Raw genomic sequence first — 26232 nt, 5'->3', positions numbered from 1 at the left:
TGAGAAGTGAAAAACTTAGGCACAAAAGATGTATGTGCATTAGATACCTTTTTCTATAAGATCATGAATTGGACGTTTGTGGGGGCATTGTTTTGTTTTTTTAATATACTGTTTGTCCCAATTCACCAGAGCAAGGGAAAAGAAAAAGACTATAGGCAAATTGTAAAATTATTTGTCTAGTTCTGTGAAAAATGCCATTGGTATTTTGATAGGGATTGCACTAAATCTATAGATTGCTTTAGGTGGTAGAGTCATTTTAACAAAATTGATTCTCCCAGTCCAAGAACACGGTATATCTTTCCATCTTTTTGTTTTATCTTCAATTTCTTTCATCAGTGTCTTATAGATTTCAGAGTAGATCTCTTTTGCCACCTTAGTTAGATTTATTCCTAGGTATTTCATTCTTTTTGATGTGATGGTAAATGGGATTGTTGCCATAATTTCTCTTTCTGATAGTTCGTTGTTAGTGTATAGAAATGCAACAGATTTCTGTATATTAATTTTGTATTCTGCAACTTTACTGAATTCATTGATGAGATCTAGTAGTTTTCTGGTGGTGTGTTTAGGATTTTTCTATGTATAGTATCATGTCATCTGCAAACAGTGACAGTTTTACTTCTTCCTTTCCAATTTGGACTCTTTTAATTTCTTTTTCTTCTCTGATTGTTATGGCTTGGATTTCCAAAACTATGTTGAATAAAAGTGGTGACTCTGGACATTCTTGTCTTATTCCTGATCTTAGAGGAAACATTTTCAGCTTTTCCCCATTGAGTATGATGTCAGCTGTGGGTCTGCCATATATGGCCTTTATTATGTTGAGGTATGTTCCCTCTATGCCAGCTTTCTGGAGAGTTTTTATCATAAATGGATGTTGGATTTTATCAAAAGCCTTTTCTGCATCATATGGTTTTTTATTCTTCAATTTGTTAATGTGGTGTGTCACAGTGATTTGTGAATACTGAAAAATCCTTGCATCCCTGGGTTAAATCTCATGTGATCATGGTGAATGATCTTTTTAATGTATTGTTGGATTCATTTTGATAGTATTTGTTGAGGATTTTTGCATCTATGTTCATCAGTGATAATGACCTGTAATTTTGGTTTTGGTATCAGGGTGATGTTGGCCTCATAGAATGAGTTTGGAAGCGTTCCTTCCTCTGCAATTTTTTGGAATAGTTTCAGAAGGATAAACAGTAGAATTCACCTGTGAAGCCATCTGGTTCTAGACTTTTGTTTGTTGGGAATTTTTAAATTACTGACTCAATTTCATTACTGGTAATTGGTCTGTTCATCTTTTCTATTTCTTCTTAGTTCAGTATTGGGAGACTGTACCTTTGAAACACTCCAAATAGCCAAAACGATCTTGAGAAAGAAAAACAAACCTGGAGGAATCATGCTCCCTGACTTCAGATTATACTACAAAGCTACAGTCACCAAAACAGTATGATACTGGTATAAAAACAGACACATAGATCAATGGAATAGAACAGACAGCCCAGAAATAAACCCACACACTTAATGGTGAATTAATCTATGACAAAGGGGGCAAGAATATACAATGAAGAAAAGACAGTCTTTTCAATAAGTAGTGCTGGAAAAACTGGATAGCTACATGTAAAAGAATGAAATTAGAACATTCTCTAATACCATACAAAAATAAAACTCAAAATGGATTAAAACCTAAATTTAAGACTGGATACTATAAAACTCCTAGAGGAAAATACAGGCAGAACACTGATTGACATGAATCACAGGAATCTATTTGGATCAGTCTCCTAGAGTAAATGAAATAAAAGCAAAAATAAACAAATAGGACCTAAGTAAATTTAACAGCTTTTGCACAGCAAAGGAAATCATCAACAAAATGAAAAGACAAACTACTAAATGAGAGAAAATTTTTGCAAATGATATGACCAATAAGGGATTAATATCCAACGTATAGAAACAGCTCATACAACTCAATATCAAAAAACCAAAATACCCGATTAAAAAAAGGACAGAAGAACTGAATAGATATTTTTCCAAAGAGGAAATGAAGATGGCCAACAGGCACATGAAAAGATGCTCAACATCGCTAATCATCAGGGAAATGCAAATCAAAACCAAAACCGCAATGACATATTACCTCACACCTTCAGAATGGCTATCGTTAAAAAGAAAACAAATAACAAATGCTGGCAAGGATGTGAAGAAAAGGGAACCCTCCTACACTGTTGGTGGGAATGTAAAATGGTGCAGCCACTGAGGAAAACAGTATGGAGGTTTCTCAAAAAACTACAAATAGAACTACCATATGACCCAGCAATTCCTCTCCTGAGTATATATATCAGAGAAAAAAAAAAACCACTCATTTGAAAAGATATACACACCCCAATGTTCATAGTGGCATTATTTACAATAGCCAAGATATGGAAGCAACCTAAGTGTCCATTAACAGATGAATGGATAAAGATGTGGTGTATATATGTATATATGGAATACTACTCAGCCATAAAAAAGAACAAAATTTTGCCATTTGCAGCAACATGGATGGACTTGGAAGGCATTATGCTAAGTGAAATAAGTCAGACAGAGAAAGAGAAATAGTGTATGATATCACTGATATGTGGAATCTAAAGAATACAACAAACTAGTGAATAGAAGAAAAAAAGAAGCAGACACACAGATACAGAGAACAAACTAGTGGCTACCAGTACCAATGGTGGGGGGCAATACAGGGGTGGGGAAGTTGGATGTACAAACTATTGAGTGTAAGATAGGCTCAAGGATGTTTTGTACAACATGGGGAATATAGCCAATATTTTGTAATAACTGCAAATGGAAGGTAACCTTTAAAAATTGTATTACATTTTTTTTTTAATTTTTAAAAAGCCTACAGACAATGGTTTTACTTTTGAATTAAAACTACCTCCAATAATACAATGAGATTTCAACCTTTTGCCTGGGATGTAATAAATAAAATAGTGACTTCTATCAGTCACGTGTATCAGGTCTGGCTTTCCAAAAGAAGAAATGGGAGAGAAATATTCTAGTGACATCTGCTAGAAGAGGAGTCAGCAAAATTTTAAAAACTTAAAAAACAATTTTAAAAACCTATAATAAAAGTAATTTAAATAAAATAATTTGGGCTTCGCAGATCATAAAATTTCTATTGCAACTCTCAACTCTGTCCATGTAGCATGAAAGCAGCCAAAAACAGTACCTCTGAAACTTAAAAGCTTTTACACAGCAAAGGAAACCATAAACGAGATGAAAAGACGACCCTCAGAATGGGAGAAAATATTTGCAAATGAAGCAACTGACAAAGGACTAACCTCCAAAATTTACAAGCAGCTCATGCAGCTCAATATCAAAAAAACAAACAACCCAATTCAAAACTGCACAGAAGATCTAAATAGACATTTCTCCAAAGATATACAGATTGCCAACAAACAGATGAAAGAATGCTCAACATCACTAACATTAGAGAAATGCAAATCAAAACTAAAATGAGGTATCATCTCACACCAGTCAGAATGGCCATCATCAAAAAATCTACAAACAATAAATGCTGGAGAGGGTGTGGAGAAAAGGGAACCCTCTTGCACTGTTGGTGGGAATGTAAATTGATACAGCCACTATGGAGAATAGTATGGAGATTCCTTAAAAAACTAAAAATAGAACTACCATTCGACCCAGCAATCCCACTACTGGGCATATACCCTGAGAGAGCCACAATTCAAAACGAGTCATGTACCACAATGTTCAGTGCAGCTCTATTTACAATAGCCAGGACATGGAAGCAACCTAAATGTCCATCAACTGATGAATGGATAAAGAAGATGTGGCACATATATACAATGGAATATTACTCAGCCACAAAAAGAAACGAAATTGAGTTATTTGTAATGAGTTGGATGGACCTACAGTCTGTCATACAGAGTGAAATAAGTCAGAAAGAGAAAAACAAATACCGTATGCTAACACATAGGTATGGAATCTAAAAAAAATGGTTATGAAGAACCTAGAGGCAGGACAGGAATAAAGACACAGACGTAGAGAATGGACTTGGGGACACGAGGGGGGGAAGGGTAAGCTGGGAAGAAGTGAGCGAGTGGCATGGACTTATATATACTACCAAATGTAAAATAGATAGCTAGTGGGAAGCAGCCACGTAGCATAGGGAGATTAGCTCAGTGCTTTGTGACCACCTAGAGGGGCGGGATAGGGAGGTTGGGAGGGAGATGCAAGAGGAAGGAGATATGGGGATATATGTATATGTATAGCTGATTCACTTTGTTATAAAGCAGAAACTAACACACCACTGTAAAGCAATTATACTCCAATAAAGATGTTAAGAAAAAAAAAAGGGATTTAGCTGTATTACTATAAAACTTCATTTACACAAACAGACTGCAGGCTGGATTTAGCACACAGAGTGCAGTTCCCAACTCCTGCACTAGAATATAAGCTACATAAAGCCTTTGTTTTGTTCCATTATGTATAAAAAGGATCTAGAACAGTGCCTGGTAAATAGCAGGCACTCAATAAACATTCATATAATACTCTTTGAATAGAAAAAGGAATCCACAGTTCTATTATATATCTATTCCATTTAATGTGTATTTCTAGAAAAGAGGGAGGTCATTACAGAAGTACTCAACTTAAGGGTAACTTGTATCTAAAATTTTATCTGCAAATCAAGATTAAACTATGAAGTATGGTTAGTAAAGTCTCTAAAAGAATAATGTACCCATCATCTAACTCAACTACTGTTTTAAAGGACCATAACAGTGAACCTTTGTATAAGTAAGAAAAAAAAAAAAAAAAAAAGGAGAGAGAGTTCCTTGTTCAAAATAGAGCCTTTAGGAAAATGTTTTTCTCATTATAATTTCAGTAACAAGAAGGCATCTCTCCTCACTTGTCCCAGAGGTTGAGAATCCCATTAAGAGGAACTTTCATGGCAGAGCCTTATGGTTATCATAAACAATCATAGGGACTACAGTGGCAGAGCGCCAAAAGATCAGGAATAAACATTCAAATAAGCAATTAAAGAAATAAGGATTTGCTAGACCAGGTAGGATGAAAATAATTTCTTCCTTATTTATGGAATTATATTTACTTCACCTTTGATCACTCAGCCAAAGGGTCTCTTTCTCAAATAAGACATGGAAATTACAAAGATCCTAACCAGTAGGGTTATTTCTTATATTAAAAAAAAATAATACTTACAGACTTTCTGATATCTTTTGAAGAGAGATCAATCAATTTCTTGTTCATAGACCATTCTTCATCAGTTTCCATTATGGCTTTCTAAGAAATAGCCATTTGTCAATTAAAAAATAATACACAAGTAAATACAAAGAGTTTAAAAGTAAAGTAATATGGTGAATTAATTATAGGGTATAATATACATGTTAGGTTATTATTTTGAATGAATTAAGCCTTTAATTTCTGTTATTTAAAATTGGAATTTCTTAATTTCATACAAGTCTTATCTTTAGCCAAAATAATACTATTTTACTCATTCTTAACTCTTGTACTAACTTTAGCTCACCTTTACATGACAAAAACAATCCTTAGTAAGACCAATCAATTTAATATTGAATGTAATTTGTGAACATAAAGTTCACAAATTCCTTACTCCATTCATAGACATCTACTCAAATAAATTCATTTTGTTTTATTGTTCTTCTTCCGTATATACGAACAGTAATTTATGTGGCTTTCTGGCAACCAAATACTTGAACTATTTCTGGCCGTAGAAAAAAGGAGTAAAAATGCATGGGAAAAAATACATAGACATGGAATTATAAGACTTTCTAAGCTAATCAATATGACCAGTATTTATGGTAAAGAAATATTTAATAGAAAGAAAAGCCATGGTGATAATTATAAAATAATCTCATTTTTATATATCATTACTAATGAAGCAAATTTTAAAGGTGAAATTAACATTCAAATAAGCATAGTTTAAATACATCAGGTATACTGCTGCTCCCTATTTAAAAGACATGGATTGCTTGTGTTGACATTATAATGTAGCACATTCAATATAAAATTGAAGCTAAATCAAATAAGTACATCTTTAATGATCATATAAAAGATACAATATAAAAGAGGAAAGTGGCATACCATTCGGCTAAGAGATGACATTTCTGTCACCCACCATGAGCAACAGTAGCTGCTCTATGTTGTGCCCTATGTACTTCAATACCTATAGTCACAATCTCCTAGGGCTCACTGAGGAAGTACAAGAGAAAAAAAAAAAAACTGAAGAAAAGCAAAATAATCTCTTTCTCAATTGATTCTGTTTAATACAGGACTGACATGGGTTTGGGAATTATCTGGCTTGTTTTCCTATACTTTAATAGCATGACTTCAAAGCAAATAATCAGATTGTCTTAAAAAATTTCTATAGGAAAAGTTGATTTTCACCACCTCATCAACCTTAACAGGTTTAATAATCCTTTCTTAAAATAATTCTTTTTATTGGGATTTACAGTCCATATTAATTAAAATTTACCATCCTATATTGTCTAAATGTTGCATTTGCAAGTTTCTATACCACCTCACAAAACATTATCTTCTTCTTTAATTGTACACGTTACTATTTCATATATGGTTCTACATTTAAAAATTTATATTAGTCTATAAATTACACTGCACTCAGGTCAGTATCAAACAAACGCTATTTAGTTAAACCTGCTTGAATATTATAATGACACAATTGCTTAAGAACTCTAATCATTTATTACAATGTCCAAAAATGTATGTCAAGGTTAGATTTTAGTTTCTTTTTACAAAGAGCATGATGAGGTATTAAATACTAAAACTTGCAGCAATAACTTGTCTCTGCAATTGTTATTTATTTATTTTTTTTTAGTAATTGTAATTTGTACTGTTTGCATGTAACTATCTTTGGCTCTAAGGAATTTAAATTGTAAGTTTTCTAGAGTTATGACTACAATTTTGACTTGAAAGTACTTCAAGGTAGAACTTGATTTTTCATTTGAGAAATGAGAAATTAAAATAGAAATTATAAATTACCATTTGAAAGTATATTCATACTTATAAATAAGCATGCTTTTTAAAGGTCAAAGTCCCAAATTTCTTCTACAGAAATTTATATAGCAGAATTTTTTGTGCTTTACTTCATTTCTTTATATGATATAAAATTTGATAAGTACATAGGAGAAAAAATATCAGAATAAAGATAACTATTCATAAAACCATAATATAGCAAAAAATAAGTATGTCTGTAAAGACTATCCATAAATACCTTAAAATAGATGGGAGCCATATCACCCACTTCCTTTGGGAGAGGAATGCATTCATAAACCATATGATACTGTTTCTTCATGCTCATATTTGTTTCTAAAAAGATACAGTCCAATCCTTTATCTTCAAACATCTTTACCAATGATTTTCTAAACATCTGAAGAGAGGAAAATGGCTAGGTAAATAACGCACTGAGAGGAGATTCAAAATATAAGAACAATAAAAAGTATAATAAATTCTTTTAAAATAAAAATAAATAGTAAACAATGTTTGAACTCTACAATGTTACCTTATAGTTACTTTACTTGCTAAATCTAGCCCATAATTTCACATAGTTAAGCAACATTTTTTTTTAACTGAAACGCACTCTGCTCAGTATTATGTATATATTGGAAACAGTGCCAGTAAACTAAAATAAGAAAAGGAAGAGATAAAAATCAAACTTAGGTGGTAAAATATATAGAACTGACAGTAAAATCATAGGAAAACATCCAAAAACCAAAATAGGTACTCTGAGCAGGTAGGCATCCTTAAATTCAGTAACAGAAATGCAGAATTCACTTCAATTGTTTTTCTATTCTCAAAGTAACTTCATTTGTTGGTTCCCTTCATATGTCTTCTGATCCTTCACTTGCAAATTTTCACTCAGCATAATTCCCTAGAGATTCAACCAGGTTGTTGTTGAGACCCTGCCTAGTTACTACCATGTGGAGACAGAAGTTCAGGTTTTCCATTCAAGCCTCTGTTGACACCCAAAAAGAAGAAAGGCTACAAATTACTGCTGGGCAGGGGCTGGGAGTTCTGGGTTCCGACCAGGTCTCCTCTGATCACTTATTATTGATCACTCATCACTATTCTATTTTCCACTCATTTTATAAAATAAGAGCAAGTAGGAAAAAAAGTCAAATAATTATAATTTGAGGTAAACTAAAAAGGTACCTAGTAAGCAACAGATACAGGATTCACTCTACATTTCTAACCACAGCTATATATATAAGTTCAGCATTTTTTAAAATAAAAAAATAGTAAACAATGTTTAAACTCTACAATGTTACCTTATAGTTACTTTACATTCTAAATCTACCACATAATTTCACATAGTTAAGCAACATATTTTTTTTTAACTGAAACTCACTCTGCTCAGTATTATGTATATATTGGAAACAGTTCCAGTAAACTAAAATAAGAAAAGGAAGAGATAAAATCACATTTAGGTGGTAAAATTTAGGTTTAACTGTTGGATGACTGTTCTAGAGTCTATCTGGACAATAGCGAAGAAGACAGACTTAAGATGTCATGGATTATAAATGAAAACTCAAAAGTACAAAATTAGTAGTGATGCAAGAATAGTTCAATATTATAAAATATATAAACATCATACTTATAGCCTCAAGGAGGACACATACACACTTTTAAGTACTTCATATATATATATATATATATATATATATATATATATATATATATATATAAAATACCTTAATTTAAAAATGAGTTTAATGGTATAATTTGAGGTTATCAACTCCATTAAAGCAGGATTTCTGCAAGTTCAATACAACAAATACAGTATACATTGTTAAATAATATGCATTCTTTAAAATTTATATGAAAACTAAACAATGAAGGAAGTGTTTTAGTTCATTATCATAAGATATCAAAACTATTTTATGCTTCACAGAGATGTAGAGATCTCATGTTACGGGGGCAAAATAAAATTCCCGTACTACTAGTAGAAAACACTTCATCCTTCAGGTAATCACTATTTTCCACGTTTCTAAACTATGATTACTCACCTAATTGCAATTCCTCATTTAGTTAACACATCTGGACTTATATTCCTTACAATATATTTAAGTAATCTATACTAGAGTGCTATAATTCTTACACATTACAAATCACATTACAAAAAACTAAGATAAACACGGGTAAAGGAATTTAAAATAAATATTAAAGTATTTTCATTAAAGATACCAAAGCTATTTAGGGCTGATGATATAATATTAATACTATAATTTATTCAAATTTTCTAAATAGAACATGTCTAAAGATAAGATTATCCAAAGATAAATGTAATGCGATAGTACAGAACATACACATTTAATTCTACACCCTTCATGAAGTGACCCCTCAAAAATGACATTAAGATAATTTTCAAAACAGCATAAAGCTATTAGAACAAAGAAAATGAGAGAAAATACGCTAAAAATCAGATCACCCCATAATATCTGACTTAAACACTAGAAAGCTGGTTCATAGTTGGGTGATATAGGAGGAGGGGGTTTAGCAGGGATGGTAAAGAAGAAACCCATGCTACACTGCAGAATCCTCAAAACGCTCAGGAATTGGCAGCACCAAGGAATTATGGAACTAGAGGTGAAGATGTAATGAAAAACAGATGGCACAGACGAAAGTCTTTCGAAAAAAATAACTAACACACCAGATCCCCTCCTCCACACCAGCAGAACACTATAGGATAACCTTCTGGAGAAGGCAAACAATAAAGTTGCTGGGCTAGGAAAACCAGACACAGTTGAGAGTATACAGTCTGAAAACAGGGGCATCATAAAAAATGTTACTTAGTGTTCTTAAATGTTTGACATTCTGCCACACCAGCCTTCTTTCCCAACTCAGCTCCCAGAACACTGAAAAGCAGACATAGATGCTCTAGGCAAGAGACTGAAAGAGTCTTTTCTGGAGAGTCTGACTAGCCCCAAGAAAAAGACCTAATTGTACTAACACTGGAAGTTTTCCACTGAAATGGCCCCACAGTGAAGCTCACTGTAGATAAGCATCAACGACCCCACCACCATACCGCTAATTTGAGATATTTAAAAAATGGACCTACAGTGTCTGACTATAACATATGTTCAAGCTCATTTGTCAAACTGATTAAGAATAAACTTAACGGGGAACAAGTTTCACTATATATTTAATAAAACTAAAAATTTAGATATTATCATTAGAAATCTGTGATTATTCCCACATGCTCTGCTGAATATCTTTGTATATTCTATTAAATACAAGGTCTAAAATTAAATTTAAATGCTACTAGAGGATGGTGATAAAAATCACTTGAAGAAAGTGGCCCCTGAATTTGCAAACATAATTTTTTGCTAAGTCAAGTCATTTTTAACATATATTCTCTAAAAGAGGTGAATGACCATAAGGGTATTAACCAGGGCATAATTAATTTGAGTTTTTGTATATATTTGAAAGTAAAAACAAAAATCGAAAAAAGTACATTTCTTTAAATAAGCTAGAATTCAGATATTTTTTTCATTCACTATCGTAGATTAATTTACACCTTCTAACAACTTCTTTCTCTTATCACAAAAGAGAGTTATAATGCCATTATTTACATAAAACAATTTGGCTTTTCCTCCCTCACTCAATTTTCTATAATGCATCTGGCTTACAAAATCTGCTAAACCATAATGTAACCTATATTAGTATATACCACACCTTTGGGCAGAATTAATGAGTGATTTTATCTCCGCATTTCTCACAACACCTGCATTATCTTACACTCATGCACTCAGTATCTACTGAACTGAATAAATTTCTTCTTTTCCCAACTCAGTGTTTTTCATCAAGTAACTTAATTTCTTACAGAAACATATAACATACAGACTAGATTCCTGTATAACTTAAAATCTTTTTGGCACTTTATTTTTGCTCTAAGTTAAATCAGTTTTGCATGTATACATTTTTAAAAAGCATTCCAGAAAAGTCCCCAAATAATTCTGAAAACCAAATCTGCAACACTTTCCACTTTAAATTATTTACTGCACTGGCATCCACTATTAGAAAAAGAAAAATTTTTTTCACATCAAATACACTTATCTACACTCTTACCCTTGTTGGGCCATAGATGCATTAAAACAGTCTGCCCTTTAACTTTCACAGAATAAACTAAAAGATTTCAGGGAGTTAAGACGGAATTTCATGAAATACAGTCAAAATATTGCCTCTCTTGGTATCTTTATCAGCATGATACAAAGACTAGTATTAGTCTCTTTAGAAGTCTTAAAATTTTCGTGTTTTCTAACTAGGGGTTCCTATAACCCCTATTCACTTGTCAGTCATTAGAAAAACAGGACCTCCCTCCCTTCCGTCTGTCCTCTCTCTCTCTCTTTCTCCCTTCCTTCCTTCCTCCCTCCCTCCCTTCCTTCTGTCCTCTCTCTCTCTCTCTTTTTCTCCCTTCCTTCCTTCCTCCCTCCCTCTCTTTCTCTCTCTCTCTCTCTTCTGGTCATTATAAGGTCTTGCAATTCAGCAGCAATTTCACCCACGTTGTGCCTTTCGACTTCTTGAAGAATCAGACACAGACACAGACACAGACACAGACACAGACACACACACACACACACACACAATCCCTGAATCCAAAAGGCTATAAGGGAAAAGTATGGAAATTAAAGCTGGTAACAAAATCATGACAAAAACATAGCAGCAGAAAAGGTCAATGTCATTATAGGAAAATATGACAATTGCTAAATGTAAACCACTAAATTCCAAAAATTATTTTTTATTATCTGAAAACATCTTTCCTTTGGGCTGTAATTTATTAGCTTACTGTGGTAAGAATGATTATTTCATGTTCCATGAAAGCAAATATTAGAAATCTTACATTGATATCTTTTAAAGTAAAAATAATTATTACTTGATCATAGTTTATTTAGTAGACAAAAGGTTTCAGTTGTATACCTGGAACTAATATATTATATGACAATTATACCTCAATAAAATTTTTTTATTTAAAGCTTTCAATAAAGTAAAAAGGTAGTGAGTGGTGAAAACATCATGACCCACAGATATACACAACTATGGAAATGTATACTTGTTTAAATTCAGAAAATAAAATCATTGAATGAAGGCATAAAACTTGTTAGAATTTATCACAATAGTATGTAAAAACTGCTCTTGATCATTACAATGATCATGAGCATTATCATGCTGACCTGAATTTCCTCCCAGATGTCTTCATCCAATAAGGTAGCTGCTCTATAGTGCTGCAAAGGGACTATCAAGCAGTGCCCTTCAGTAAGAGATCGTAAGTTGGGTAAACATAAATAAACCTATGGGAAAAAAGATGCAAAGGTGAAATGTTATTGCTATTTATTCTCAGTTCTGAAAGATGAGCCCCTCGTAGGTTAACATGGCTAACAGTTAATAAAATAAACCTGATCATCAGTAATATATTATAGTTTAATATTTTAAAGACATTCACTATTTAAAATTTTAAAATCCATGAAGATATCTTTCAATAACCAGAAACTTATTGCCTAAGTCTCAATTTTGACTGCTATACCTCAAAGATTAAGCTTACCAAAGGGTAGAATGAATGACACTTTATCCTTCACCTGAGAAAGCTATATGCCTTCAAAGCCCTTGAAACAGCACAAATTTTGCAAGAATAAAAGAAATACATGACCTGGTAATGATATGGAAGTTAAACTGATGCCTATTAATCAGGTCTTCCTTCTCTCATTGGCTGAGAAAAGAGAAATAACCTCTGTATGGCTTTACAGCACTGGTTAAGTTCTATTTATTTACATACATGAATTACCTACAAGCTGGTACTATTTTTTCATTTTACACAAACTGTCTAAAAACAAAAAAGGTCAATTAGTATATATGTAGAGAGGAAAAGGTGTTCATAAGAACCATAAATATTCTTCAACAAGGCTTGATCCTATTTTCTATAATTTTTTGCTAGGTTTTAGCCAGAAAAATTTTATGTAAGAGAATTAATGAATTAATGAATTTATTTATTAATTGCTTTACAAAATTATGCAAAATTTTTAAAACTTCGCTGTAAGAGGAAAAACTTGGAGTGTATGTGGATATGGTTATCTACTTAAATTTACAGTTAAATCCCAAAAATATTCACAATTAAAAACAATATCAGGAATAAGCACTGAAGAGGTGGCTAAGACGTTGGACTAGGAAGACCCTGAGCTCACCTCCTCCCACAGGCACAACAAAATTACAACTAATTACAGAGCAACTACCTGTAAGAACAACCTGAAGACCAGCAGAAAAGATACTCCACAACTAAAGACATAAAGAAGGAACCACAATGAGACAGGCAACAGGGCTGGAGATGCACTTTAGTCAGGACCTACACCCCCAGGTCAGCAACCCACAAACCAGAGGAATATTACAATTATAGAGGTCCTCCACAAGGAGCAAGGAGTCTGAACCCCACACTGGGCTCCCAGGCAGGGGACTTACACCATAAAGATGAGCTCCCAGAATGTCTGGCTTTGAAGGCCTGCAAGGTTTGCATATGGGAGAGATCCCAAGGGCAATAGGAAATAGGGACTCCATTCTTAAAGGTTGTCTGCAAAATCTCACATGCTCTGAGTCCTAGCACAGAGGCACTAGTTTGAAAGGAGTCTGTTTCAGACCCACTTGCTGCTCTTGGAGAGCCTCCGAGACAGGCAGGAAGCAATTGGGACTCCCCCTGGGGACAGAAAAGCTGGAAGCAGCCATTTTTGGCAGCTCATTCTACCTCAATAACACCAGCACTGGCAAGCACCATTTCAGAATCCTCCCTCTAGCTTATTAGTGCCAAGGACCAGGCCTGTCCTCCAGCAAGCTGGCATCAGCCCTGAGCCCTGCTGGGCATGCAATGAACCACTTGAGAAGCCTACCCCACCTACCAGCAGATGGCAGCAGCCCCACATCCCACAGGCTGAAACATACAACCAAGAGAAAAGCCTACCCTGCACTCCAGCAGGCCTGCAAGTCGTGCCAAGAGGCACCACAGCCAACTAAGCTGGGGTTCAGCCCCACATACCAGCTCCCCAATGGAAGTTGACCCTACTGCAACAGAAGGGTACATGCAGCCCATATAGGGGGCACCCCTAGGAATAGGGCTCTGGTGACCAAAGGGGTGCATGCTGCCAGGCCCCACAGGATGTCTCTTATATAAGGCTACTTCTGAAGATGGGGAGAAGTAACTGACATACTTAACACCGACTAAAAAAAACACAGAATTAGGTAAAATGAGGAGATGAAGGAAATGTTCCAAGTGAAGGAAAAAGACATAACTTCAGGAAAAAAAAGAAAAGAAAAGCAACTAAACAAAGATAAGCAATTAAAGAGTTCAAGATAATGATCATAAATATGTTAACTGAACTTGGGAGAAGAAGGGAAGAACACTGACAATTTCAAAAAAGAGTTAGAAAGTACAAAGAAGAACCAAAGAGAACTAAAGAATACAAGAACTAAAAGAAAAATATATACTACAACGAATCAATAGTAGATTGATTCAGAAGAACTGATACAGAGGAACTGATCAGAGATCTGGAAGATCTGGAAGACAGAGTAGTGGAAATCACTCAAGCTGAACAACAACAACAAAAAAAGGGTTTTAAAAATGAGGATAGATTGAGAAAGACCTCTGAGACAACATCAAGCATACTAATATTCACGTTATAGGGGACCCAGAAGGAGCAGAGAAAGAAAAAGGGGTAGAAAATGTATTCAACGAAATTATGGCTGAAAACTTCCCTAACCTTAAGAAGGAAACAGATATAGGTATAGGAAGCATGGAGACTTCCAAACAAGATGAACCCAATGTGTCTACATCATGATACATTATAATTAAAATTGCAAAAATTAAAGATGAAGAGAGAATCTTAAGAGCAGCAAAAGAAAAGCAACTAGTTACATATAAGGTAACTCCCATAAGGCTATCAGCTGACTTTTCAGCAGAAATTGCAGGCCAGAAGGGAATGGCATGATATCTTTAAAGTGATGAAAAGAAAAAACCTACAACCAACAATACTCTACTTGGCGATGTCATCATTCAGGTTTGAAGGAGAGTTAAAGCATTTTAAAGATAAGCAAAAGCTGAAAGAGTTCAGCACTACTAAACTGGCTTTACAAGAAATGATAAAAAGCTTCTCTAAGGAGAAAAGAAAAGGCCATAACTAGAAGTAAGAAAATTATGAAAAGAAAAGTCTCACTGGGAAAGGCAAACATACATTAAAGGTAGTAGATCAACCACTTACAAAGCTAGTAGGAAGGTTAAGAGATAAAAGTAAAAAAATTATCCATATCTGCAATAAGTAGTTAAGGGATACACAAAACAGAAAGATGTAAAATATGACAACAAAAACATTAAATGTTGGGGGGAGGGCAGTAAAATGTAGTGTGGTTAGAATGAGTATAAACTTAACAGATCGTTAATTTAAAATAAAGATTATATATATATGTATATATATGTAAGTATATATGTTGTTACATATGAACATCATGGTAACTAAAAAATCAAAAACCAGTAATAGATACACAAAAAAGAAAAAGAAATCCAAATATAACACTAAAGACAGTCATCAAATCACAAGGAAAGAGAGCAAAAGGAGAAGAAAGGAATGAAGAAGAACTATAAAAACAACAGGAAAACAATTAACAAAATAGCAACAAAGACACAGAGCAACTAATTTGGTAAAAAAAACAAGAATGATACATATGCTGCCTCCAAGAGATTCACTTCAGATCTAAAGACATACACACAGAAAGTGAGGAAACAAAAAATTGTATTTGATGCAACACAATACACCACATAAAAAAAACTGAAGAGTATAAATCATATGATCATCTCCATAAATGCAGAAAAGGCTTTAGACAAAATTCAAGACCCATTTAAAACAAAAGCTCAACAAAGTGGGTATACAGAGAACATACACCAATATAATACAGCCATACATGAAAAACTCACAGCCAACATTATACTCAACAGTGAAAAGCTGAAAGCATTTCCTCTAAGATCAGGAATAAAAAGGATGCCCACTCTCACCATCTGTGTTTAGCCACAGCAAACAGAGAAGAAAAAGACCAAAAAAAGACTGCAAATTAAAAAGAAGTAAAACTGTCACTGTTTGCAGATGACATGATACTATACATATTAAATCCTAAAGATGCTACAAAAAACTACTATAACAAATAAATGAATTCAGTAAAGTTGCAGGATAAAAGATTAATATACAGAAATCTATTGTTTTTCTATACATTAATAATAAATTATCAGAAAAAGCAAGAAATCAAATTCCATATAAGATTGCATCAAAAAGAAGAAAATACCTAGAAATAAACTTAATTATGTGAAAGACCTATACTCTGAAAACTATAAGACACTAATGAAGGGAACTGATGATACAAAGAAATGGAGAGATATACTGTGTTCATGGATTGGAAGAAATAACATGGTTAAAATGTCCATATTACTCAAAGCAATCTACAAGTTTAATGCAACCCATATTAAAATAACCATGATATTTTTCACAGAATAAAAGACCCTGAATAGCTAAAGCAATCTTGAGAAAAAAAGAACAAAACTGTAGGTATCATGCTCCCTGAGTTCAGTTGATACTACAAAGCTACAGTAAAATCACAACAGTATGGTACTGGCACAAAAACAGACACAGAGATCAATGAAGTAGAATAGAAAGCCCAGGAATAAACCCATGAACCTATGGTCAATTAATCTATGGCAAAGGAGGCAAGAATATACAAAGGAAAAGACAGTCTCCTCAATAAGGGGTGCTGGGAAAACTGAAGAGCTACATGTAAAAGAATGAAATTAGAACAGTTTCTCACACCATATGCAAAAATTAACTCATAAAACTCCTAGAAGAACACTATAGGCAGAACACTGTGACAAAAATTATGGTGGTATGTTTTCGGATCAGTCTCCTAAGGCAAAAGAAACAAAAGCAAAAATAAACAAATGGAACCTAATTAAACTTAAAAGCTCTTGCACAGCAAAAGACACCATCCACAAAATGAAAAGACAACCTACTGAATGGGAGAAAATATTTGCAAATCATATGACCAATAAGGGGTTAACATCCAAAATATATAAACAGCTCATAAAATTCAATATCAAAAAAACAAATAACCCAATTGAAAAATGGGCAGAAAACCAGAACAGACATTTTTCCAAGGAAGATATACAGATGGCTAATAGGCACATGAAAAGTTGCTCAACATTTCTAATCAGAGAAATGCAAATCAAAGCCATAAAGATACCACCTCACATCTGTGAGAATGGCTATCATCAAAAAGTCTATAAATAACAAATGTTGACAAGGATGTGGAGAAAAGGAAACCCTGTACACTGCTGTTGGGAATGTAAATTGGAAGTCACTACAGAAGACAGTATGGAGGTTCCTCAAAAAACTAAATATAGAACTATCATACGATCCAGCAGTTCCCCTCCCAGGTATATATCCGAAGAAAATGAAAACAATAATTGAAAAGACACATCACCCCAATGTTCACAGCAGTTATTATTTACAATAGCCATGATATGGAAGCAACCTAAGTGTCCATCAACAGATGAATAGATAAAGAAGATGTAATATATATATATATATATATATATATATACATACACACACACACACTCACACACACAATGGAATGTTACTCAGCCATAGTAAAAGAATGAATTCTGCCAATTGTAACAATGTGGATGGATCTAAGAGGTATAATGCTTAGTGAAATAAGTCAGACAAAGAAATACAAATACTGTATGTTGTCACTTATATGTGGAATCTAAAAAAAATAAAATAAGCAAATGAATAAAATAAAACAAATACAGAGAACAAGCTAGTGGTTACTAGTGGAGAGAGGGGTGGGGGAGGGGAAAATAGGGATAGGGGTTTAAGAGATCCAAACTTCTATGTATAATATAAATAAGCAACAAGGCTATATTGTACAGCACAGGGACATATAGCCATTATTTTGTAATAATTTTAAAAGGAGTATAATCTATATAAATACTGAATTACTATGTTATAAACCTGAAACTAACATAATATTGTAAATCAACTATATTTCAATTAAAAAATAAGAAATAAATAAAATAAAAAGAAAAGGAAGCCAACTCTTGCCACTTGTATTTAGCCACAGCAATCAGACAAGTAAAAGAAATAAAAGGAATCTAAACTGGAAAGGAAGAATTAAAACTCACTGCTTGCAGATGACGATACTATATATAGAAAGTCCTCAAGATGCTACCAAAAATACTATTAGAACTAATAAATGAATTCAGTAAAGTTGCAGGATACAAAATTAATACACAGAAATGTGGCATTTTTATACACTAATAACAATCAGAAAGAAAAAATTAAGAAAACAGTCTCATTTACAGTTGCATCAAAAAGAACAAAATACCTATAAATAAATCTTACCAAGGAGGTAAAGAAGTTGTACTCTGAAAAATATAAGACATCGATGAAAGAAAATGAAGATGACAAAAATAAATGGAAAGAAATTCTGTGTTCATAGTCTGGAAGAAGTAATATCGTTTAAAATGACCATACTACCCAAGGCAACCTGGAGATTCAATGCAATCCCTATCAAAATACCAATGGCATATATCACAGAACTAGAACAAATAATTTTAAAATTTGTGTAAAAATACAAAAGACCCTGAACAGACAAAACAATCTTGAGAAAGAAGAACAAAGTTGGAGGTATCACACTTCCTGATTTCCAATTATACTACAAAGCTACAGTAATCAAAACAGAATGGTACTGGCATTAAAAACAGAGACATAGATCAATGAAACAGAATAGAGAGCCCAGAAATAAACCCATGCTTACATGTTCAATTAATCTACAACAAAAGAAGCAAGAATATACATAAGGGAAAAGATAGCCTCTTCAATAAATGGTGCTGGGAAAACTGGACAGGTACATGCAAAAGAATCAATCTAGACTACTTTCTCACACCATATTAAAAAAAATTCAAAATGGATTAAAGATTGAAATATAAGACCTGAAACCAGAAAACTTCTAGAGAAAACTATAGGTAGTACACTCTTTGAAATTGATCTTAGTAACATTTTTTTGCATATGTCTCCTTAAGTAAGGGAAACAGAAGCAAAAATAAATAAATGGGATTACGTCAAACTAAAAAGCATAGTGAAAGAAATCATCAACAAAATGAAAAGGCAGCCTACCGAATGGGAGAAAATACTTGCAAATGATAGATAAGGGGTTAATATCCAAAATATACAAAAGAAGTCATATAAGTCAAGACCAAAAAAACAACTGATTAAAAAATGGGCAGAGGACCAAACAGAAATTTTTCCAAAGAAGATATACAGATGGCCAACAGACACATGAAAAGATGCTCAATATCACTAACAATGAAGGAAGTGCAAATCAAAACCACTATGAGATGCCACCTCATACCTGTCAGAATGGCTATCATCAAAAAAACAAATAACAAGTGTTGGTGAGGATGTGGACAAGAGGTGACCCTGCTACACTGTTGGTGGGAATATAAATTGGTGCAGGCACTATGGAACACAGTGTGGAACTTCCTCAAAAAATTAAAAATAAAACTGCCATATGATCCAGCAATTTCACTTCTGAGTATTTACCTTAAAAAAACAAAACACTAATTCAAAAAGATATACGCATATCAATGTTCATTGCAGTATTATTCACAATAGCCAAGATACAGAAGAAACCTAAGTGTTCTTCAATAGACGAATGGATAAAGGAGATATGGTATATATGTATGTGTGTATATATATGTGTGTGTGTGTGTATATATACATATATATATGTACCATATATACAATGAAATATAACTCAGCCATAATGAAAGCGAAATCTTGGCATTTGCAACACTATGGATTGAAATGCTAAGTGAAATAAGTTAGAGAGAAAGATAAATACCATATCATCTCACATATACGTGAAATCAAAAAAACAAAACAAATGAACAAACATAATGAAACAAAAACAGACTCATAGATACAGAGAACAACTGGGTTGTTGGCAGAGGGGAGTGTTTGGGGATGGAGGTGTGAAATAGGTGAAGGGGATGAAAAGGTATTAAAACTCCAGTTACAAAATAAATAAGTCATGGGGGTGCAATATACAGCATAAGGAATATGGTCAGTAATATTGTAATAACTTTGTATGGGGACTGATGGTTACTAGACTTTTCATGGTGATCATTTCATAATGTATGCAAATGTCAAATCATTACATAGTACACCTGAAATTAACATAATATTGTATATCAACTATATTAAGCAAAACAAACAAAAAACAGTACTGATTCATTAGATGTAACAATTTTACTATACTAATGTTAAGATGGAAATAATAGAGGAAACTGGGCACAGGGTATATGGAACTCTGTACTGCCTTATAATTTTTCTGTAAATATAAAACTGTTCTAAAAATCAAAGTACTTTTTTTTTTAAGTAAAGGATAGTGTTAAGACAAGAAGGGGAGAAATAACTTCTATTTTTAAAGAAGAGGGAGGAGGCAGGGACAATTTATGATCAGAAACTTACATAACTGTCTGACTCTAATGAGTACTCACATAGCTTCATTAATACATTTGGATTTACGACATTAACTTTAAGTATTAGAAATTCAAGCTGAGTGAGAATTGCTGAACTGCTTTAGAATACTGTTAATTACTACTGCCTAATGCAAAGTAATTCCTTAGAAACTCATAATCATATATAATTAACTTAGGTAACAACTAAAAGGAATAATTTCTTACTGTTTATTCAGATTAATAAAATAACCTATTAGCTGTAATAGATGGGATAAGCAGTCAGATATTGTAGCAAACAGATGAAATTCCTTCAAACCAATATTTCAAACATTTCTATATTAAAATATTCACAGATGAAAGGCTGAAGCTAGATAGCAGTTTTTAAAACTAAGATAGCATAATAAAGCACAGACCAAGAAAGGAGATTCAAATGGTATTAAAATGAAACCAGAATGAAACAACTAGTCCAAGAGGGAAGAAACAGATCAGCCAATGCTCAGTAAGTTAAAGGCAAAAGAAGATTTAATACCTTTAGAAATCTCTAATTGGAAAATGTGGATTACCTCACAGCAGAAGAGGAGAATTGAGAAGAACAGGAAAAAGAATGTATGAAATAATGTATGAGTTGAAGAAATAGAAAATGTCTCTTTACTGGCCAACAGTTTCCTTTCACTAGTTAATTGAGAAATGCCTACTTTGGGACACCGCCTATAAAGCAGGAGGCTAACAAAAGGTTTGTACACTTCACACCTCTGGGCCTCCCCTGGACCTGGCCTGTCTGCAGTGCATTAGGGAAAATGAAGTCATTGAGAAAAACCCAAACTTCTTGTAAAGAATTATTGAAAACTTTGTGTTACTTTATGTTTAATTTATTCTTACATTTTTTAAAGGTAGGGACTAGACTAAAGGGGAATGAAATATTTATATATAATGTCATAATTAAGAAAATGCAAATGTTTATGTAACAATCTAGAAAAGAACATGGAAAAATTAATACAAGTAAGTGATTAAGGTGGGGTTTTTGATTGATTAAATTTTGAATGGAATTTTTTACTTTTACTTTTTGATAAAGTCTAGAGGAAAAGAAAGAAAAAGAAAAGGAAGGGTAAGGAAATAAAGAAATCAAAATCCAAACTGATAAATTGACTGTCTTAATGACCTAAAGATATTAAAGACTAGAATTGGAATGGAAAAGTCAATGCCAGTTCTTTGGCTACACAGGTGCTTGTGTGTGTGTGTAAGTATGTACATACAACAAACAAATTAATTAATATGTATATGTATATTCCCCAAACTATTAGTTCCTGAAACTAGCATTCATTAAACTTCCTCTCCTACCACTTTTTCACACTCACTCCACTCCAGCTACACTGATCTTTTTTCTGTTCCATAAATGCCTGCCTTATTTCCTCCTCAAGGCTTTTCACTCACTGATACCTCTTTCTGAAACATTATTCATTCATATCTTCATGTTGCTTGCTTCTTCTCATCTTTCATACCTTTACTAAAATACCTCCTCAGAGAAGCCTTCTAGACCACCTTCTCAAAAAATACTCTCCCATTGTTTTATCACATTTCCTCTCTATATCTGCTTCATAACAACACTTTCTTAAATCAGGGCAATCATTACATTTTTTATTCTCTGCTCTATTTCACTAGAATACAAGCTCCACAAATATATCTGATTTTCTACTTTTCCCCAGTGACTACTTAGGTTCTGGCATACATCAGGTACACAATAATTATTTACTTAATATAAGAATTAAACTGCCAAATACTGAAATAAGTGACTATTATTAGTGACTATTAAATAAGTGATTATTAACATTTATTGAAAGAAGTGACTATAAACATACATGCTTGGTATATAATGGGATACATGTGTGGTATACAATGATGAGTAAAAGTTATCTATGCCCTCAGAGCACTTACAGACTACTGGGGGAGACACTCAACAAGTAAAACAAAATACAGTTGACCCTTGAACAACATGGGTTTGAACTGCATGGGTGCAATTATACATGGACTTTTTTCAATAAATGCTGTGGTACTATATGATCCGGGGTTGGTTGAATCCACAGAGGTGGAATTGCAGATGGAGGGGTGACTATGGGACTTGAGCATCTGTGGATTTTGGTATAGAGAGACTGCTGGAACCAATCCCCCGTGGATACCAAGCAACAACTGTACAATAAACTTCTCCAAATTATGAGATATTCTATAAAGAAACAAAAAGGTTCTATGAGAAAGTAAGGGAAGAAGCAGAAGCTACTTTAGACTAAGTAGCTCTGAAGTGATTTTAATACTGAGAATCAAGTGCCAATCATGAAAATAAGATCACATAGATGGTAAATGGCAGAGCAAGAATCTGAATCCAGGTGGTCTGGTTCCAAAGTCTAGGGCCTGAGCACTACTCAATGTTGCCTCTCTATAGAGAAGAATTGCACAAAATGGGAGCTTCGTATCATTTAAATATTTATACTCGCTCTAAAGAAGATTCTAAGAATCATGGGAACTTAGAAAAGAAAATAGTTGAAACAGAATGAGACAAGACAGATTTCTTAGAATCTTATAAGAATATGAAGAAAGAGGCAAATTTACATATACTACTGAATCGTTTCCTTAGGGCAATAAACGTTATATTTCTTACCTTAACACCTATTGCAACAATAAGGTGCTTGGGAAATTGAGAGCTGTCAAAACAATACAGACATTTTTCCATTAGTGCAGCAAGACTCCGGTGCTCAGCAATAGCTTTTTTCCTCTGATTCTCCTCCTCTTCACCAAAACATTCTCTCTCAGCTGCTCTGGAGACAAACATGTCATCCAGAGTGTAATAGTCTCCATCTGTTTTTCCCATAAACTGAAAAAACAAAATAATAGTAGTGGGGAGAAGGTAGTAGTTAATTCAGTTTATTGTACTGTGGCATACTGAAGTCATATCTGTAAGTCCTGTGATAAAATTCTTACATTAAAAGAAAAAAGAAAACATGATTAAAATTTAAGCTTGACCTGCAAGGATCAATTTATTATCATCATCACAGCTAAAGTTTACTGAGTATTTACTATGTGCAGTTCTATGCAATTTGATTGTTTTATACTCCTATGATGAGGGAACCATTATCATTTCTATTTAATAGATGAGGAACTTGAACCACAGAGAGGTTAAGAACAACCTTCACTTTAAAATTAGCATACACTCTATTAAACTTAACAGCCAATTTGCTAATATGTATATTGAGAGCATTGAGAGCAATGTTCCCCTTTCTCTTTTAAAAATAATTTTCTTTTTTATTTGTTTTTATTGAGGTAACAATGATTTATAAAACTATGTAAGTTTCATGTGTACAAAACCAAATTCTTTAATAAGTCTTTTCTAACACCCTCTTACTGAGATACTGAGCAATTCAACACGGTGTGCATTCTGCCTTGCTGCAGTAAGTAATAAACCCAACTTGTTTAACTCTGTGTGCCCCTGGTGGTCTTTGGCTAACAACCACTGACAGTATCAAGAAATACTGTTAACTTGGGTGTGTGTGATAATGGTGTTGTGATAATGATAAAAACTTCTGTTAAAAGTTTTATTTATTTATCTTATTGAAGTGTGGTTGGTTTGCAATGTTGTGTTGGTTTTGGGTGTGCAGCAGGGTGATTCAGTTATATATATGTGTATATAAATATGTATGTGTATGTGTGTGCGTGTGTTCTTTTTCAGATTCTTTTCCATTATAGGTTATTGCAGGATGTTGAGTGTAGTTCCCTGTGCTAATCAGTAGGTCCTTGTTTGTCTGTTTTGTATATAGTAGTGTGTATCTGTTAAACCCAAACTCCTAATTTATTTAAATTAGGAATTAAAAGTTTATTTTTATTAAAAAAAAATCCCAGAACTTCATCTATGAAAAAAAATAAAAATAAAAAAAATAAAATTAGCATACACTCCACATAGAACATAAAGCATTTTTCAACTGTATCTCAAGGCACCTTCTCTATACCTCCCCCAACATAAACTGTAGCCAGGGTGATGTTTTTAAAACAAAAATTTTATTTACTTTTTTTCTTTATGTCCCTACTTAAAATCCTCAAAGAGCTCTACATTGTGAACAGGATCAAGTTCAAACTGTTGTTTGGCCTACTAAGTCACAGACACAGAACAGTATAATGGTTAAGAGCTTGGGTTCTATAGTCAGAATAACCATGGTAAAATTCTATCTCCTGTCTGTATAATCTTGGGCAGTTATTTAATCTCTCTGCGCTCTCTCTATGTTTTATTTCCTTATTTTACAATGGTTATAACAATATTATCCATCTAACAGGGTTATCTTTCTTAATCCTTACAACACATGCCTGGCACACAATAAGGACTCATAAATGTGAGTCACCTCAGTCACATGTGATCACATCCCTACTCAAACTCTACACTTTGCCACTCTATTTTAGTCCCCAAAAGTACTGTTACCTTCAGGCTTTGCACATATTGCTCTCCGACCAATTCTGCCCTCAATTTTGCCATTCCTATCCCTACTCATTTTTTAATCTGAGGTTTAGATTTAGTTGTCACCTGCATGAAACAACTTTTCTAGATTGTCCAAGTTCCTTCAGTACTATACTCACATCAGTTTCATGAGGAGCACACTGTATCAAAACAGCTCATTAACTTATGTTTTTCTTCCATTAGACTAAGTTCTACTTAGTCTACTAAATACCAAAAAGAAAATGACTTTTTGGATCTTACCAGATATTTAAATAGATATGAAGAAAGCCAGAGTGCCTGTACTCCTGTCAGAGAAAGTAGATTTCAAAGTAAAGAATATTATGAAGGATAAAGAAGGTCATTTCATAATAATAAAAGACTTATACCATCAAGAGGACAAAACAATCTTAAAGTTTATGCACCTAATAATAGTTTCAAAATATATGAAGCAAAAACTTGACAGAACTGTAGGAGAAATAGACAAACCCACAACTGTAGTCAGAAATCTAAATGCCACTCTCTCTATAATTGATAAAATAGAAAATCAATAGGCACATAGAAGACTTGAACAAACTATCAACCAATTTGACATAACCAACATTGACAGAAATTGTATCCAACATCAGCAGAATAAACATTCTTCTCAAGTGCACAGAGAAAATTTACCAAGACAGAGGGCATTCTCAGACTTAAACTCTCAATAAATTTAAAAGGATTCAAGTAACATAGAGTATGTGCACTGAAAACAATGGAATTAGACTAGAAATTCCAACAGAAAGATATATGGAAAATAGTCAAGTATGTGAAAATTAAATAGTGTACTTCCAAATAACCCACGGATCATCAGAAAAATAAAAAATAAAATTAGAAAGTTTTTTGAACTACAATAAAACAAAAACAGGACATGTGAGAATTTGTGGTGTACTGTGAAACCAGTACCTAGAGGGACAATTACAGAACTAAGCACATATTAGAAAACAAGAGAGGCCTTAAATCAATGATGTCATCTTCCAACTTAAAAAACTAGAAAAAGAAGAGAAGTAAAACTAAATGTAAACAGAAGAAAATTTCTAAAATGTCATTATTGATAGAATCAGGTAAAAAGATTATTATCAGTAAGGTATTTCTCAGAGCACATTAGCTTCAGGAATTAATTTTATCTTCTACTTTTTCT

At 33.3% G+C, this 26232-nt stretch overlaps 1 protein-coding gene across 2 annotated transcripts in view; it reads right to left on the bottom strand.

Annotated features, from left to right (window-relative positions):
* The window catches only part of CWF19L2 (CWF19 like cell cycle control factor 2), a 185528-nt gene that overhangs the window by 18440 nt on the left and 140856 nt on the right, over nt 1-26232 (bottom strand). For both annotated transcript variants that reach the window (XM_007182672.3, XM_057553460.1), the window contains exons 13-16: nt 23238-23450; nt 12219-12335; nt 7262-7417; nt 5212-5292 (exon numbers count right to left, since the gene is read on the bottom strand). In XM_007182672.3, the coding sequence (XP_007182734.1) occupies nt 5212-5292; nt 7262-7417; nt 12219-12335; nt 23238-23450 (567 nt within the window). The remainder of the gene's footprint in view (nt 1-5211; nt 5293-7261; nt 7418-12218; nt 12336-23237; nt 23451-26232) is intronic.

This window comes from Balaenoptera acutorostrata, chromosome 9 (assembly GCF_949987535.1).
Source record: "Balaenoptera acutorostrata chromosome 9, mBalAcu1.1, whole genome shotgun sequence".
NCBI lineage: Eukaryota > Metazoa > Chordata > Mammalia > Artiodactyla > Balaenopteridae > Balaenoptera > Balaenoptera acutorostrata.
The sequence above is the reverse complement of the archived record's forward strand: the minus strand, read 5'-3'. Positions and strand labels throughout refer to the sequence as shown.